General features: G+C 44.6%; 1 protein-coding gene across 2 annotated transcripts in view; it reads right to left on the bottom strand.

Annotated features, from left to right (window-relative positions):
• Positions 1-18,636, bottom strand: part of kcnip3a (Kv channel interacting protein 3a, calsenilin) — a 46,679-nt gene that overhangs the window by 18,634 nt on the left and 9,409 nt on the right. For both annotated transcript variants that reach the window (XM_024417786.2, XM_024417785.2), the window contains exon 2: positions 5,955-6,129. In XM_024417786.2, coding sequence (XP_024273554.1) covers positions 5,955-6,129 — 175 coding nt within the window. The remainder of the gene's footprint in view (positions 1-5,954; positions 6,130-18,636) is intronic.

Raw genomic sequence — 18,636 nt, forward strand, 5'->3', positions numbered from 1 at the left:
ATTAACAACATTACGTTTTTATCATAAACATCACAATTATCCAAACCACAAGCTAGAACCAGCACATTTTCATTTTACTGGTAGAATCGGGAAATGTCCATTCCCTGTGTATTCCTGTGTTGCTCCGTTGGTAGAGCAGCGCCAGGATTGAGGGTTTGATTCCCACGGGGACCAGTATGAAAAAAGTATTCAAATGTATGCACTCACTACTGTAAATCCCTCTGGATAAGAGTGTCTGCTACGTAAATGACTAAAATGCCAACTTGAAATGTATTCGTCTGCTCAGAGTAAACCACAAATTCCTGCATTCATAGCGAATCCTGATACTGCCCGCTAGGTAGAGGGGGCATGCCCACAATCTTGAATAATGGTGACCAACACACAGCAGCAGAGAGGCTGTGACAGTAGGAGTGATGTTTTGACCCATTTGTGTTTTCGGGGTGGGTGAAAACAGAGTTGGGTGCTGTGGAATCGGTGAAGGTCACCAGAAGTGGTCTGGTGATAATTTATTATGTTTCCTCTGGTCAGAGGGAGCAGGTGCTTGTTAAGGTTTTCAGTTGAAAGAGAGGAGGACCAAAATGCAGCGTGGTTATTCATAAACATCTTTAATGAAGAACAAAAGAACAATATACAAAAAAACGTGACAAAACCGAAACAGCCCTATCTGGTGCAACAAACACAAAGACAGAAACAATCACCCACGAAACACTCAAAGAATATGGCTGCATAAATATGGTTCCCAATCAGAGACAACGATAAGCACCTGCCTCTGATTGAGAACCACTCTAGGCAACCATAGACTTTCCTAGACAACTCCACTAACCACAATCCCATACCTACAAAAAAAACCTAGACAAAACACACCACATAAATACCCATGTCACACCCTGGCCTGACCAAAATAATATAGAAAACACAAAATACTAAGGCCAGGGTGTGACAGTGCTCCGCGTTAAATGAATGGAGACAAGAGAGGTGAATTGTTTTGCTCTCAAGGAAAGGGCACCATTGAGAGGAGTGATTACTTATGTACATATAGGTAGAGTTATTAGTGACTATGCATAGATAATAACAGAGAGCAGCAGCAGCATAGAAGGGGGGAGGGGAGGCAATGCAAATAGTCTGGGTAGCCATTTGATTAGATGCTCAGGAGTATTATGGCTTGGGGGTAGAAGCTGTTTATAAGCCTTGTGGACCTAGACCGGTTCCCGATTGCCGTTTGATAGCAGAGAGAACAGTCTATGACTTGGGTGCTGGAGGCTTTGACAATTTTTAGAGCCTTCCTCTGACACTTCCTGGTACAGAGGTCCTGGATGTCAAGAAGTTAGGGCCCGGCGATGTACTGGGTTGTACGCACCACCCTCTGTGGTGCCTTGCGGTCGGAGGCCGAGCAGTTACCATACCAGGCAGTGATGACACCCGTCAGGATGTTCTCGATGGTGCAGCTGTAAAACCTTTTGAGGATATGAGGACCCATGCCAAATCTTTTCAGTCTCCTGAGGGGGAATAGTTTTTGTCATGCCCTCTTCACAACTGTCTTTGTGTGCTTGGACCATGTTAGTTTGTTGGTGATGTGGACGCCAAGGAACTTGAAGCTCTCAACCTGCTCCACTACAGCCCCTTCGACGAGAATGGGGGCGTGCTTGGTCCTCCTTTTCCTGTAGTCCACAATAATCTCCTTTGTCGTGATCACATTGAGGTAGAGGTTGTTGTCCTTGCATCACACGGTCAGGTCTCTGATCTCCTACCTATAGGATGTCTCATCGTTGTTGGTGATCAGGCCTACCACTGTTGTGTCATTGACAAACCTAATGATGATGTTGGAGTCATGCCGGGCCGTGCAGTCATGAGGGAACAGGGAGTACAGGAGGGGACTGAGCACGCACCCCTGAGGGGCCCCCGTGTTGAGGATCAGCGTAGTGGATGTGTTGTTACCTACCCTTACCACCTGGGGGTGGCCCGTCAGGAAGTCCAGGATCCAGTTGCAGAGGGAGGTGTTTAGTCCCAGGGTCCTTAGTTTACTGATGAGCTTTGTGGGCACTATGGTGTTGAACGCTGAGCTGTCGTAAATGAACAACATTCTCACATAGGTGTGGCTTTTGTCCAGGTGGGAAATTGCAGTGTGGAGTGCAATTGAGATTGCATCATCTGTGGATCTGTTGGGGCAGAATGCGAATTGGAGTGTGTGTAGCGTTTCCAGGATGATGGTGTTGATGTGACCCATGAACAGCCTTTCACTCAGCTCCTGAAACTGATCCCAGTTTGCCCTACCAAACACACACCTGCTTACTGCATCCACTGACAACTACTCCTCCCTCCGGGCTACTATGCAAACTAGGGGGTCAAAGGATTGTTGTTAGTGTCGGACTTCTTTTAAATAAAGCCTGCTTTGGGGGAGGGAGGTGGGCCAGAGCACGAAGCACTGCCCAAGACAAGTTGTAGTCTTTCAGAGACTGTGTCTGCTTGTATATTTGGCAATGAATCCGCCAATAGGAACATCGCTGAGAGAACTCCAATAGCTCTATCGAACAAGGACAATCATATACACACCCAATTAATCTTAACTCATACCAATCCCTCTGATACAGATGACAATCACTCATTCATACTTCACCTCAGCCCTGCAGGTTTAGAGACAGCCACAGCCAGGCAATTAAAATAATACTTTTTACCCACAAAGCTAATTTCTCTCCCTTTGAAATACCCCCCCCCCCTCTCTTTCCCTCGCCCTGGGTCTCACCTTTCTCACATTTCTTCTCTCTCATCTTTTTCTCTCATGTTGATAAATGAAAATAACTCATATTTATCACCCTCTGTCATTCCATCATCACCCCTCTCTATCTCTATTTCTCCACCTTTTCTTTTTCCATTGTCTCCTCTTTTCTCTAACTCCATCTGTCCGGGTTATTTTGAGCCAGAATGTGGTTTAGGTAACAGATCTGTAGGGTATTACGTCCCTATTTAAACTGCATGGAATTGTGAATTATGGGGATTTAGACTGTGAACTGCATTAGCCAACTTTCAAAGGGACATACTGAGTAAAGAGAGAAAGGGGGGAGGGTAGAGAGAGAGAGAGAGATCTGTTTTCAAATTAACATCTTAACAGTATAGTAACAGTCATAGCAGACCCATTTTTTTTAACTATCAGCTCTCTTCTCTGGCATTTGGAGTTAAGAAAGAGAAGGGGGAGCAAACACTGTCATACACTAAAGAATGCTTTCCCCGGACACCCCTAGGCTACATAACAAAGGACGGAGAGAGAGAAAGACAGCATGGGAGCAGAGAAGGTCTGAAAAAGGAGAGAACGAGAAGTACATTAGCTTGCTGATTCAGCAGTGGCAGAGAGAGTGATGAATGGGTGGATGCTGTTGGACAGACGGACAGAGGAGGACAGAGGAGGATGGGGGGATAGGTTTGCATCTAATCAATGGCATACGGAGGGACAGACAGACAGACAGACAGAACCAGAAGTCAGTGAGAACACCGAAAAAACGTTAATGCCATTACAAAAACGCTGACATGCATTTGTCTTGGTGTCTGTACCAGTCTTAAAAACAACAAAAACACCCACTCACTGAAGAGTGGCAATATAGTGTTGCTAATACTGACAAACTGCCGAGAGCAAGACCACAAACCAGACGGGAGGAAAGACCAGAATAATGAGCGTTCCACCCTATAATGGATGAAGCACCCCACTGACCTGCTCTGCTCTGTTCTGACCCATGCTGTAACTTAATAACATCACGCTATCTAGTCTCCCACACGTATAGGTCACTGGCCTAGAAGAGCCTGGCACTATGTTGGAGAGACACACAGAGGAAGAGATTACCTGGAGTGGGTGATTACTCCAGGTACACACTTTGATTGATTGATGCCAGCAAGCATTTTGCCTCCCTTGATAGCTGAGCTCAACTGTGGATTGTCCTGCTGCAGCAAAATGCCCCCGAAGGGAGGCCATTTTTAATTTGGCTTCAGACCAATCAAATCACTTCTTAAGCAAAATGTCATTTTCAGAAAATCTTGTCCGTTTCTGGTCTGCTTGTGTTGATGTCCTGCAGTAGCTAGCGGCCATGGGGATTTGGACTTGTGGTTTTGATTTAATTCTCTGTACAGGCCAATGATTATGATCTAACCACAATGTAATATGTTGTGCCACTGGCCAGAAACTATTGAAGTTCAATATGTAGCCTAGATGTCGCCTAGTAGGTTCATGTTAACTAGCTAGCTAACTTAGCTGGTTCTGTGTTGTCCATGCGAGGAAGTTAAACAAGCAAGCATTTTAGCTAGGTAGCCTATAACAACAAAAACTAAAAGTGTACTGTATGACAGAGCCATAGACCGTTTTGCCAACATGTTTGAGGAGAGTGAGCAAAAAAAAAAATGTTTTGCTTGCAAGCACACATACACACACACACACACACACACACATACATAAATCAGTACCATGGACAGCCACATGATATTTAGCAACATTGGACAATTTGTTTTATATATCTTTCAGTTAGTTTCCAGTATATTAAACTTAAGCATATATTGCCTTGTTGATTTGATTATGTTTAAATGTTTAAGCTGAAATGGTGCTAGAATAGCGCAGGCAGTGCTCCTGTTGTCTTTGTGCTGACTTGCGGTAACTCTGTGGTTCTAAATCAGTAGTTGTTACCTGTTGAAAACATTAACTTGCTTGACCATGCGTGATATAACGGTTTGTGACATGCAATAGGCTTCTGTGTATCCAGCAGATTAGAGGGACTCACGGTAGCAAACGGACCAAAGCCTATCCCCCCTCTCTATCGCCCTTTCTCTTCCCAGTCTCCCTCTCTATCTCACTCTACCTCCACCTCGCTATGTCTTTCTCTCCCCCCTCTCCCTCCCATTTCTCTCTTTCTCACTCTCTCTCTCTCTCTCTGTCTCTCTCGCTTTCTCTCTCTCTTTCTCTCTCCCTCTATCTGATTTTCATGATGCTGACACAGAACACTGTGACTGTGACCACAGAAACAGAATCTATAGGATATATACGGATGTGATTCTCTCTTCCTTATCACCTTTCACTGACCTGCTAGAATAACATCCATGAAACATCAGCTTTTGATACATTGTTACGTTCTAGAATAACTCTATAGCTTTCGATCCATGCGGTGCAGTTACATTATTAAGAACAGAATACAGAATACACAGAGTGAACGCAACAGTATCGTGCACTAAATTAAATATTTAAATGTGCATTTCCCATTTTATGCCACAAGGTGGCGCTGAAGAGCCATTACAGTAAACTTCTGAGGAGACACTCACTCAAGGAACAGACTTCTGATAGAACAGTATGATGTGAATGCTGTACATTTAGAGACATGCAGAGGGAGAGGGAGAGGTACGCAACCAGTTGATGTTTTTAATGGCCGTTTTAGCTGTTACCAGTCTATACCAGGGCTTCCCAGACTTGGTCCTGTGGCACCCTCTGGGTGCACGTTTCATTTTTTGCCCTAGCACCACACAGCTGATTCAAATAATCCAAGCTTGATGATGAGTTGGTCATTTGAATCAGCTGTGTGGTGGTAAGTTAAAAACCAAAACATACACCCAGGCGGGTGGGACCAGGACCCAGTTTGGGAAACCCTGGTCTATACAAGCTTAGCCACTGAAGTGTAACTAAGAGCTCCAAAATAATGAGCAAAAGAAGGGCTTTTGATTAATCAAATACAGTGTGTGTGTGAACTCTGACCCCGTGGTAAATGTTCCTGGTACTGAACGTGTCGGCTCAACCAAAGGGACCAGGAGAGGTCAGGCCAGTCGATTCATGAATCAATTCCAATCCAGTTAATTAGAGTTTAAACATTTGACTACACAGTTCTCCTCCTTTCTCTCCACCCCCTCTCTCCTTTCTGTCTCTGTCCCGTACCCCTCTCTCCACCTTTCCCCACTCCTCACCTTCCAGCCGCCCCCACCCTCTCCCTCCTCACCTTTGTCTGGTGTTGTCCTGCTGGTTATGATCCATTTGATCAGACAACAGTTCATCAGGGCTTTGTGTGTGAACTGGGGCTTCTGCCATTTCCCAGACTCCTTCACCCTTCCTGGACCAGGCTCTACCCCATTGGCATCCCCCAACAGACTGCCATCCACCACCTTACCATCCTTCTAGAGAGAGAGAGAGAGAGCAAGAGAGAGGGAAAGAAGACCACATAGGGAGACAGACAGTGAATGGTTACTACTGCAGACCATTTATGATTGACATGTGCAATCACAGAGAGGCTCAATGAATCAATGAAGCAATGCAGGCTCTGTGTGGAGAGGAGAGTTACAGGGTGTGCAGGCTTTAGTTCCAGCCCAACACTAACACACCTGATTCAGCTAATCAAGATGAATATAGTCGATTAAATGAATTAGGTGTTCTAAAGCTGAGCTGTCCACATGTGAATGACTCATCAGAGACTCATCAGAGACTCATCAGAGACTCAGAGACTCATCAGAGACTCATCAGAGACCGTTCAGTGCTACCTAAATGCCATGCTCTATCTCTGAGCTCCGTAACTGATAGACTGTTATCAAGTCTAATGTATTATTCTATATTATTTGTAGCCATCTATTTAACACCACAAACCGGTGCTGGCACTAAGATCGCACTGAACCAACTGTATAAGGCCATAAGCAAACAAGAAAATGCTCATCCAGACGAGGCGCTCCTAGTGGCCAGGGACTTTAATGCTGGCAAACGTAAATACGTTTCACCTCATTTCTACCAACATGTCACATGTGCAACCAGAGGGGAAAAAACTCTAGACCACCTTTACTCCACACATAGAGATGCATACAAAGCTCTCCCTTGCCCTCCATTTGGCAAATCTGACCATAATTATATCCTCCTGATTCCTGCTTAAAAGCAAAAACTAAAGCAGATCTGGGGGGGCAGACGGATTACCAGGACGTGTACTCAAAGCATGCGTGGACCAACTGGCAAGTGTCTTCACTGACATTTTCAACCTCTCCCTGACTGAGTCTGTAATACCTACATGTTTCAAGCAGACCACCATAGTCCCTGTGCCCAAGGAAGCGAAGGCAACCTGCCTAAATGATTACCCACCGTAGCACTCACGGCGGTAGCCATGATTGACAATTGTCAAACTCCAGTAACCCAAGTCATATACTGTTCTCTCTGCTACCGCACGGCAAGAGGTACCGGAGCGCCAAGTCTAGAACCTAAACGCTACTTAACAGCTTCTACCCCCAAGTCATAAGACTGCTGAACAATTAATCAAATGGCCACCCGCACTATTTACATTGACCCTCACTGTTTATTATCAATGCATAGTCCCTTTACCCCTACCTAGATGTATAAATTACCTCAACTAACCTGTATCCCTGCACATTGACTCGGTACCGGTACCCCCTGTATATAGCCTCGTTATTGTTATTTTATTGTGTTACTTTTTTATAATTTTTTACTTTAGTTTATTGGTAAACATTTTCTTCACTCTTTCTTGAACTGCACTGTTGGTTATCTACACCTGTTGTATTCGGCGCAGGTGACAAATAAAGTTTGATTTGATTTGTATGGCTCATCATCAATCATTCATCAATGAAATGCTTATTAATGAAGATGATCCATCACATGCCAGCTCTAAGAACTGTGGGCTGGTCTAACACCAGAGATGAATGGACATGTAGAAGTGAAGAAAGTGATGAACGCAACATGACAAATTTCTGTCTGTAAAGTCCTTACAGGACTATAAAAAGCTATGGGGCGAAGGAGAGATGGATGAAGATGAATGGAGTGTGTGTGTGTGTGTGTGTGTGTGTGTGTGTGTGTGTGTGTGTGTGTGTGTGTGTGTGTGTGTGTGTGTGTGTGTGTGTGAGAGAGAGAGAGAGAGAGAGAGAGAGAGAGAGAGAGAGAGAGAGAGAGAGAGAGAGAGAGATGGATGGATGGATGGAGAGGGTCATTGTATCACACTCTAGTGAAAGATTCAACATGAGAACAGACAGATGAGGGGAGGGACAGAAGGATGGGTGGAACAAGAAGAACGAAGGGGGCGAGAGTAAGAGGTCCAAGGCAATGTTCCCTCTAATCCCTTTGATCTGCTGAGTGCAAACTTGAATGTTGTGAAAATTCTGTGCAACTTCCAGCGCTTGTTTACAGTGAACACTGAGGCTGTACCCGCTGTGAGTTACAGTTTCAGACAGTGGTCAAGTAGGCTACTGTGGCTATTTGATCATAATGTAGGCCTACCAGAGTGGCCTACCATCAAAAACAATTGATGAGAAACTAACAAGAGAAAGTGCATCCCATAACATTTTAACATGGAACTATCTGTTTTATCATTCAGCCTACAGTAGAAGCCAAAGTGTGGTGTTCAATGTAGGCCTGAGACTTTCATTATAATTCCCATACCATTATTACAGAGAATCAGACAAATAATGCTACCCTCTGCCTATTGGATACTTAGCTTATTCAAGACTCCCAAAACACAACAATGCCCCTTTAAGACATACAAAAGTTCTTTAGCCGACTTGCTTTTCAAAGATGTCTAGAAATGTACACATTTTGTGCTGTTGAAGGAATCAATCACTCCCCCATTGCGGACGACAAATGATCTGTAACTGGGCTAATAACTCACTAACTATCAAAGGATATGTACAAATGTGCACACGTGGCTACAAGCAGCACTCACTTCGATCTCAAAACAAGCCACTCGTGCTGTAAACACATGTCCAGTTCAAAGAGAATTGCACAGACCCATACAGCGTATTCAGACTCCTTAACTTTTTCCACATTTTGTTATGTTACAGCCTTATTCTAAAATGGATTCAATTATTTTCCCCCCTCATCAATCTACACACAATGTCCCATAAGGACAAAGCAAAATTAGGTTTTAAGAAATGTTATCAAATTTATAAATAATAAAAAAACTGAAATACCACATTTACATTAGTATTCAGACTCTTTACTCAGTACTTTGTTGAAGCACCTTTGGCAGCGATGACAGCCTCCAGTCTTCTTGGGTATGACGCTATAAGCTTAGCACACATGTATATGGGGAGTTTCTCACATTCTTCTCTACAGATCCTCTCAAGTTCTGTCAGGTTGGATGGGGAGCGTTGCTGCAAAGCTATTTTCAGGTCTTTCCAGAGATGCTTGATGGGGTTCAAGTCCGGGCTCTGGCTGGGCCACTCAAGAACATTCAGAGACGTGTCCCGAAGCCACTCCTGTGTTGTCTTGGCTATGTGCTTAGGGTCGTTGTTTTGTTGGAAGTGAACCTTCGCCCCAGTCTGATATCCTGAGCGCTCTGGAGCAGGTTTTGATCAAGGAATCTCTGTGTACTTTGCTCCATTAATCTTTCCCTCAATCCTGACTAGTCTTCCAGTCCCTGCCACTGAAAAACATCCCCACAGCATGCTTCACCATAGGATGGTGCCAGGTTTCTTCCAGACATGAGGCTTGGCATTCAGACCGAAGAGTTCAATCTTGGTTGCATCAGAACAGAATCTTGTTTCTCATGGTCTGAGTCCTTTAGGTGCCTTTTGGCAAACTCCAAACGAGGCTCTCATGTGGCTTTTACTGAGGAGTTGCTTCCGTCTTGCCACTCTACCATAAAGGCCTGATTGGTGGAGAGCTGTCCTTCTGCAAGGTTCTCCCATCTTCACAGAGGAACTCTGGAGCTCTGTCAGAGTGACCATCGGGTTCTTGGTCATCTCCCTGATCAAGGTCCTTCTCCTCAGATTGCTCAGTTTGGCTGGGCGGCCAGCTTTAGGAAGAGTCTTGGTGGTTCCAAACTTCTTCCATTTAAGAATGATGGAGATTAGTTTCTTTGTGTGCCTTTCCAAATCATGTCCAATCATGTCCATGTCCAAAAGTTGTAGAAATATCTCAAGAATGATCAATAGAAACAGGATGCACCTGAGCTCAATTCCATGTCTCATAGCAAAGGGTCTGAATACTTATGTAAATAAGATATTTCTGTTTTTTAAATTTGCTAACATTTCTAAAAACCTGTTTTGGCTTTTTCATTATGGGGTATTGAGTGTAGATTCATGATATTTTTTATTTTATTTAATACATTTTAGAATAAGGCTGTAACGTAACAAAATGTGGAAGGGTCTGAATATTTTCCGAATGCTCTATATATGGCAATGATCTATTTGCATATAGGCCTACTGCAGCTCTGATTGGTTATGCCGCACTAGTCTTTGTAAAGTATGGGCTGACTCGTGTGTCAATGCCGTAGAATCCTACTCTGACGCGTTCTGCCTACAACAAACTCTCTGTTGCATTGAAAGTGGTTAATATTGCATTGATTCATTTCCCACAGTAAAGGGAAACGTTGATGGCATTAACTAAGGGGGAAAACTCGAGAAAGTTGAGTGAAGTTCAATCTCATAATTTTCCGCGCGGGCTGATATTTCTTCTGGGTGGCAGTCCTGGGGGAGCTGCTCACCAGCGCACCCCCGCAGCTTAGAGGGAACATTGGTCCTAGGGTTTATGTGTGTTTCCACCGCTAACCGCTAATCCTAAAGCATGGCAGAACGACATTGTCTCTTTACATAAGGATGTTTCAACAAAGTGATTGAGTGGTCCAAGGGCAATGCGAATGTCAGTATGGATGGATGAGCGATCTGATAAGATACAGCTCATTTCCCTAAACTCTTCTAAAATGCCTCCATTGATCAGCCGTCTGTCTCTCCCCTCGCAGCCGCAGCAACACACACACACACACACACACACACACAGATGCACGTGCCCAGCACTCGCACACGCACACACACACACAAACACACACGCACGCACACACACACACACACACACAAACACACACACACACACACACGTGATTGGCTAGATCCCCTTGGGAGAAAGAGGGAAGGAGATGACGAGAGAAGACACGGGAGCTCTGTTTGGTCTCTGCCGTGTGGGATGGAAGTGAGGTATGGCGGGAGAAGAAAACACACACAGTGGAGGAATGTAAACGGCTGTGAGATCGTGGGGGAGTCTGACCACACAAGCTCATCCCACTCTTTATACAGAGAGAGAGAGAGAGAGAAAAAAGAGAGAGGAGAGAGAGGGAGGATATTGTGAAAACAAGGACGCATTTGTTCTTGGTTTATCCTAATGAATACCGAGCTATCTAAGCAGGAGAGCAAAGGAAGGATAGAGGAGAGAGGGGGGAGTAGGGGGAAGAGAGGGATGAGAGAGAGGAGGTAGTGTTGGGCTAGAGATAGAGAGAGGGATGAGAGAGAGGAGGTAGTGTTGGGCTAGAGATAGAGAGAGAGGGATGAGAGAGAGGAGGTAGTGTTGGGCTAGAGATAGAGAGAGAGGGATGAGAGAGAGGAGGTAGTGTTGGGCTAGAGAGAGAGAGAGAGGGATGAGAGAGAGGCGATAGTGATGGGATAGAGATAGAGAGAGAGGGATGAGAGAGAGGAGGTAGTGTTGGGCTAGAGATAGAGAGAGAGAGGGATGAGAGAGAGGAGGTAGTGATGGGCTAGCGATAGAGCGAGAGGAGGTAGTGTTGGGCTAGATAGAGAGAGAGGGATGAGAGAGAGGAAGTAGTGTTGGGCTAGAGATAGAGAGAGAGGGATGAGAGAGAGGAGGTAGTGATGGGCTAGAGATAGAGAGAGAGGGATGAGAGAGAGGAGGTAGTGATGGGCTAGCGATAGAGCGAGAGGAGGTAGTGTTGGGCTAGAGATAGAGAGAGAGGGATGAGAGAGAGGAGGTAGTGTTGGGCTAGAGAGAGAGAGGGATGAGAGAGGAGGTAGTGTTGGGCTAGAGATAGAGAGAGAGAGGGATGAGAGAGAGGAGGTAGTGATGGGCTAGAGATAGAGAGAGAGGGATGTGAGAGAGGAGGTAGTGTTGGGCTAGAGATAGAGAGAGAGGGATGAGAGAGAGAAGGTAGTGTTGGGCTAGAGATAGAGAGAGAGGGATGAGAGAGAGGAGGTAGTATTGGGCTAGAGATAGAGAGACGGATGAGAGAGAGGAGGTAGTGTTGGGCTAGAGATAGAGAGAGAGGGATGAGAGAGAGAAGGTAGTATTGGGCTAGAGATAGAGAGACGGATGAGAGAGAGGAGGTAGTGTTGGGCTAGAGAGAGAGAGAGAGAGAGGGACATGGGAGAAAGGGAGAGAATGATGGAGGGATGAGGAAGATAAAAGGGATGGAAAGAAGAGGGGTGGAGGCAAAGAGAGAGACAAAGGAGAGATGTAGTATATATAAAAGGAATATTCTATTTTTGTGCATTTCACAGAGAGATGGAGGTAGATAAGGTGGGAGAGAGAAGTACGGAAGAACAACTAAATGAGAGAGTATTTATTTATGTTTATTTATATTCGCTTTTGTCCGTTAACTATTGCACATCGCTACAACACTGTATATAGACATAATATGATATTTGAAATGTCTCTATTATTTTGGAACTTGTGTGAGTGTAATATTTGCATGTATGTATGTATGTATGTATGTACTGTATGTATGTGTGTGTGTGTGTGTGCGTGCGTGTGTGTGCGTGTGTGTGCGTGTGCGCGCGCGTGTGTGTTAATGTCACATAGATACATAGATTTCATTATTTGTACTTTTCCTGTTGAAAAACAATATCTCACATATGAATACAGAAATGTGAGCACACTCAATAAGGGCACAAAAATCTGTTTTGAGGAAAATTGTGTTTTTTAGACAACTGCTAACTTCAAGGAGTTGGCCATTCAAGGAGTTGGTCTGGTGGTGCCCTTTGATATCATCGCCCCCTTGCTTCAGGTTAACAATAGTGGCGCAATACAGAACAAAAAATGAAAGCCCTACCCCCCACTTGTACCAGGTCATGAGGATCCCTGGACCGCCTATTGAGATGTGCCTTTTGCTAGATAAATCAGGTGTTAAATGAGATGAAAAGGAGACTGGAGTGAAAATGTAAAGAGTAACAGAGAGAGAGAGAGAGGGAAAATCAAGGAGGAGAGGGCATGCAGGAAGAAGAGAAGAGAGGATGGAGAAAAGGAGGGGGTAGAGAGGAGGAAGAGGAGGAGAGAAGTATAACGAAGAGGAGAGGAGCAAAACATCCTGCATTAGCCCTCCTCCATATCTCCATCTCCGTCTCTCTTCCTCTGTCGCGAGCAGCTGGATTTAAAAACCCCACATGCTGGATTATTCATACAGTAAGGCCAGTGTAGCATTCGCACGCACGCACGCACGCACACACACACACACACACACACACACACACACACACACACACACACACACACACACACACACACACACACACACACACACACACACACACACACACACACACACACACACACACACACACAGGGTGGTATCAGCCAGGATTTCCTTATCTTGTTTTCTCTTAACTCTCCAGATGACTTTGGCCTGGGAAAGCACTGGGGGTCAATGGGTCGCTCTGACATCACCACACACTCCTCGAATCACAGTTTCGCATAATCCAGAAAGAATTTCTGGGAATTGGGAAATCAAATATACAGAAGGGGCACAGACAGTGGTATCCTGCCCTTCACAAAACACACAAATAAAAAATAATGTAGGCTTACAGGCACACAAGAGTTGTCTCACACGTGCCTGCACACACACACACACAGACACACATATTTTGTTCTTATATCCTCGTGGGGACCTAAAATGTATTTGAATTCAAAATATTTTCCCTAACCCCTAAGCCTAAACGTAACTCCTAACCCTAACCCTAAACGTAACTCCTAACCCTAAACGTAACTCCTAACCCTAACCCTAAACGTAACTCCTAACCCTAAACGTAACTCCTAACCCTAACCCTAAACGTAACTCCTAACCCTAAACGTAACTCCTAACCCTAAACGTAACTCCTAACCCTAAACGTAACTCCTAACCCTAACCCTAAACGTAAATCCTAACCCTAACCCTAAACGTAACTCCTAACCCTAACATTAAACGTAACTCCTAATCCTAAACGTAACTCCTAACCCTAATCCTAAACGTAACTCCTAACCCTAACCCTAAACGTAACTCCTAATCCTAACCCTAAAAGTAACTCCTAATCCTAAACGTAACTCCTAACCCTAATCCTAAACGTAACTCCTAACCCTAACCCTAAACATAACTCCTAATCCTAAACGTAACTCCTAACCCTAATCCTAAACGTAACTCCTAACCCTAAACGTAACTCCTAAACCCAACCCAAAACCTAACCTCTAACCCCTTAAAGGCTCTGCAAGGTCAATTCAATGTCTGCATTGGCCGTGCAGCATTTACATTTGGCAGGAGGACGGCAACGCAATTTGGCCTCTGCATGCCTCTGGAGGCTCCGCGGTTGCGTCACACCCTCCATACGGAGCCTCCGACCACATTTTCAGATCAAGCATTAATTGGCTTTTACCCTAACCCTAATTTTAATCTTAACCCTAATTGTAACCCTAACCCTAAACCTAACCCTTAAGTTTAACATAGCCTTTTTCCTCATGTGGTGATGTACTGAATGAGAGATGCTGAGATATTATAGACCCATCACTAATGAAGGAGAGGAGAGTGAGGAGCGGAGGACAGGAGAGAAGGGGGAGTGAGGAGCAGACGACAGAAGAGAGGGATGAGGGGGAGCAGAGGGGAGCGGAGGAGAGAAGGGGGAGTGAGGAGAAGAGGACAGAAGAGAGAGATGAAGAGAGGGAGTAGAGGAGAGAAGCAAAGCAAGGAGAGGAGAAGAGGGGGAGCGGAGGAGAGAAGACACGAGGAGTCCTCGACTGTAGCGTCACAGACGGGTGATTCCATTAATCAGTCATGTTTGATTAACATCCTGCCTGGCCACCCTGGTGAGATATGTTCTCTCTCTCTCTCTACCCTCTCTCTCTCCACCCTCTCTCTTTACCCTCTCTCTCTCTCCTCTGTCCCTCTCTTTCTACATGTTTGTGAGTGTGTTTGCCTCCCTCGACCTCCACTACTCCTCTCTCCTCCCTTCCTGTCCTCTTCTCCTCCCCCACTATGTATTGCTCATTTTTTAAAGACTGTAGTGTAGGCCTACAGTTTCTCAACACTACTGGTTTTCATCCTTCCCACCTTATCCGGACTGATTCAGACCTGGCTAAGACACCAGAGGTTTATATTATCACACCAAATGAAACTACTCTAGCCAGCTTCAGTTAGCTTTACATTCCAACTCAGGCTTCATGCATGTTATGAAGGTGGATATTGATCCTGCACCTGCCAGTATCTCAAGCCAGGCTTGTAATTGCATGTGCATGTCACACGTGGATAACCCAGCGAGTCGAATGGTGAACTCTTCATCGAGGCAATACTGAAATAGCAATCGATGGGTGAGTCAGTGCCACATTTTCATGTTTTGCCGTTAATGCACACACACACCAGACTCTCCCTTTTCTCTCATTAGACCTCTCTCTCTATCTCTCTTTCTCTCCATCTCTTCATTGCTCCCAATTTATTTATCTATTTATCAGTCAATCACCCCGCCAGTCTTCTCTCTCCTGTCCTCCTACTCTCTCTGTCTATCTCCATCTCTTCATTGCTCCCAATTTATTTATCAGTCAATCACTTTGCTAGTCTTCTCTCTCCTGTCCTCCTACTCTCTCTCTCTCTCTCTCTCTCTCCTGCTTTTCTGTGTGTGTGTGTGTGCGTGCGTGCGTGTGTGTGTGTGTGTGTGTGACAGTGGTCTGCATTAAAGGATCCGTGTTTCACTGGGTAACATGGTTACTAGAATGAGAGAGAGGGGGGTCGAGAGAGACTTGTGAAAAGAAAGAGAGAAGGATTTAGGAAAAGAGAGAGATAGGAGGAGAAAAAGTATGACCGGGAGAGGGGGGTCCAAAGACTACCTCTCTATCTGTGAGAAAATGCATGGTTGTCATAGAGCATGGGTGTGTGGGAGGGGGGCGGATTCATATGGACTTGAGTGTAGGGCTGGTTTGTGTGTGCGTTTGTGTTTGCGTGTGTTTGTCCGTGCGTGTGCGTGTGTGCACATGTGTGTGTGTACAGACATAACAGTAATCAAATCAAAGTTAGTTGGTCGCATACACAGAAAAATAAAATGAGCTATGAGTAGAATGAGCTGTATATTGTACATATAAAGTGAAACAATGACTCTGTACAGTTGAAGTCGGAAGTTTACATACACTTAGGTTGGTGTCATTAAAACTCGTTTTTCAACCACTCCACATATTTCTTGTTAACAAACTATAGTTTTGGCAAGTCGGTTAGGACATTTACTTTGTGCATGACACAAGTCACTTTTCCAACAATTGTTTACAGACAGATTATTTAACGAATAATTCAATGTATCACAATTCCAGTGGGTCAGAAATGTACATACACTAAGTTGACTGTGCCTTTAAACAGATTGGAAAATTCCATAAAATGATGTCATGGCTTTAGAAGCTTCGGATAGGCTAATTGACATCATTTGAGTCAATTGGAGGTGTACCTGTGGATGTATTTCAAGGCCTACGTTCAAACCCAGTGCCTCTTTGAATTTTTGTTTTAGACCTCCACAAGTCTGGTTCATCCTTGGGAGCAATTACCAAATGCCTGAAGGTACCACGTTCATCTGTACAGACATTAGTACGCAAGTATAAACACCATGGGACCATGCAGCCGTCATACCACTAATGAAGGAGACACGTTCTGTCTCCTAGAGATTAACGTACTTTGTTGTGAAAAGTGTAAATCAATCCCAGAACAACAGCAAAGGAACCTGTGAAGGTGCTGGAGGAAACAGGTACAAAAGTATTTATATCCACAGTAAAACGAGTCATATATCGACATAACCTGAAACACTGCTCAGTAAGGAAGAAGCCACTGCTCCAAAACCGCCATAAAAATAAGCCTGACTACGGTTTGCAACTGCACATGTCATCTGGTCTGATGAAACAAAAATATAACTGTTTGACCATAATGACCAACTTTATGTTTGGAGGAAGAAGGGGGAGGTTTGCAAGCCAAAGAACACCATCCCAACCATGAAGCACGGGGGTGGCAGCATCATGTTGTGGGGGTGCTTTGCTACAGGAGGGACTGGTGCACTGGTGCACTTCACAAAATAGATGGCATCATGAGGTTGGGAAACTTATGTAGATATATTGAAGCAACAGCTCAAGACATCAGTCAGGAAGTTAAAGCTTGGTCACAAATTGGTCTTCCAAATGGACAATGGCCCCAAGCATACTTCCAAAGTTGTGGCAAAATGGCTTAAGGACAATAAAGTCAAGGTATTGGAGTGGCCATCACAAAGCCCTGACCTCAATCCCATAGAAAATTTGTGGGCAGAACTGAAAAAGCTTATGCGAGCAAGGAGGCCTACAAACCTGACTCAGTTACACTAGCTCTGTCAGGAGGAATGGGCCAAAATTCACCCAACTTATTGTAGGATGCTTGTGGAAGGCAACCCGAAATGTTTGACCCAAGCTAAACAATTTAAAGGCAATGCTACCAAATACTAATTGAGTGTATGTAAGCTTCTGACCCACTGGGAATGTGATGAAAGAAATAAAAGCTGAAATAAATCATTCTAACTACTACTATTCTGACAGGATCACCACCTTATTTTAAGAATGTGAACTAACTGACCTAAGACTGGGAATTCTTTACTAGGATTAAAAGTCGGGAATTGTGAAAAACTGAGTTTAAATGTATTTGTCTAAGTTGCATGTAAACTTCCGACTTCAACTGTACATAGGGCAGCAGTCTCTAAGGTTCAGGGCAGAGTACTGGGTGGTAGCCAGCTAGAACAGTGAGTAAGGTTCAGGGCAGGGTACTGGGTGGTAGCCGGCTAGAACAGTGAGTAAGGTTCAGGACAGGGTACTGAGTGGTAGCCGGATAGAACAGTGAGTAAGGTTCAGGGCAGGGTACTGGGCGGTAGCCGGATAGAACAGTGAGTAAGGTTCAGGGCAGGGTACTGGGCGGTAGCCGGATAGAACAGTGAGTAAGGTTCAGGGCAGGGTACTGGGCGGTAGCCGGATAGAACAGTGAGTAAGGTCCAGGGCAGGGTACTGGGCGGTAGCCGGATAGAACAGTGAGTAAGGTTCAGGGCAGGGTACTGGGTGGTAGCCGGATAGAACAGTGAGTAAGGTTCAGGGCAGGGTACTGGGTGGTAGCCGGATAGAACAGTGAGTAAGGTTCAGGGCAGGGTACTGGGTGGTAGCCGGATAGAACAGTGAGTAAGGTTCAGGGCAGGGTACTGGGTGGTAGCCGGATAGAACAGTGAGTAAGGTTCAGGGCAGGGTACTGGACGGACGTTGATCAATGTGAGCTCAACCTGTAAAGAAATCAAGAATGCGAACTTTTCCATCAACATTTAATTTATTTAATTTTTATTTGACCTTAATTTAACTAGGCAAGTCAGTTAAGAACAAATTCTTATTTTCAATTATGTCCTAGGAACAGTGGGTTAACTGCCTTGTTCAGGGGCAGAACGACAGATTTTTAACTTGTCAGCTCGGTGATTCGATCTTGCAACCTTTCAGTTACTGGTCGAACACTCTAACCACTAGGCTACCTGCCGCCCCACATTCTTTGTGTACTGTATAAATGATATGTGTATTGTATAAACGATATGTGTATTGTATAAACGATATGTGTACTGTATAAATGATATGTGTATTGCATAAACAATATGTGTACTGTATAAATGATATGTGTATTGCATAAACGATATGTGTACTGTATAAATGATATG

The sequence above is a fragment of the Oncorhynchus tshawytscha genome, linkage group LG04 (genome assembly GCF_018296145.1).
Source record: "Oncorhynchus tshawytscha isolate Ot180627B linkage group LG04, Otsh_v2.0, whole genome shotgun sequence".
Classification (NCBI taxonomy): domain Eukaryota; kingdom Metazoa; phylum Chordata; class Actinopteri; order Salmoniformes; family Salmonidae; genus Oncorhynchus; species Oncorhynchus tshawytscha.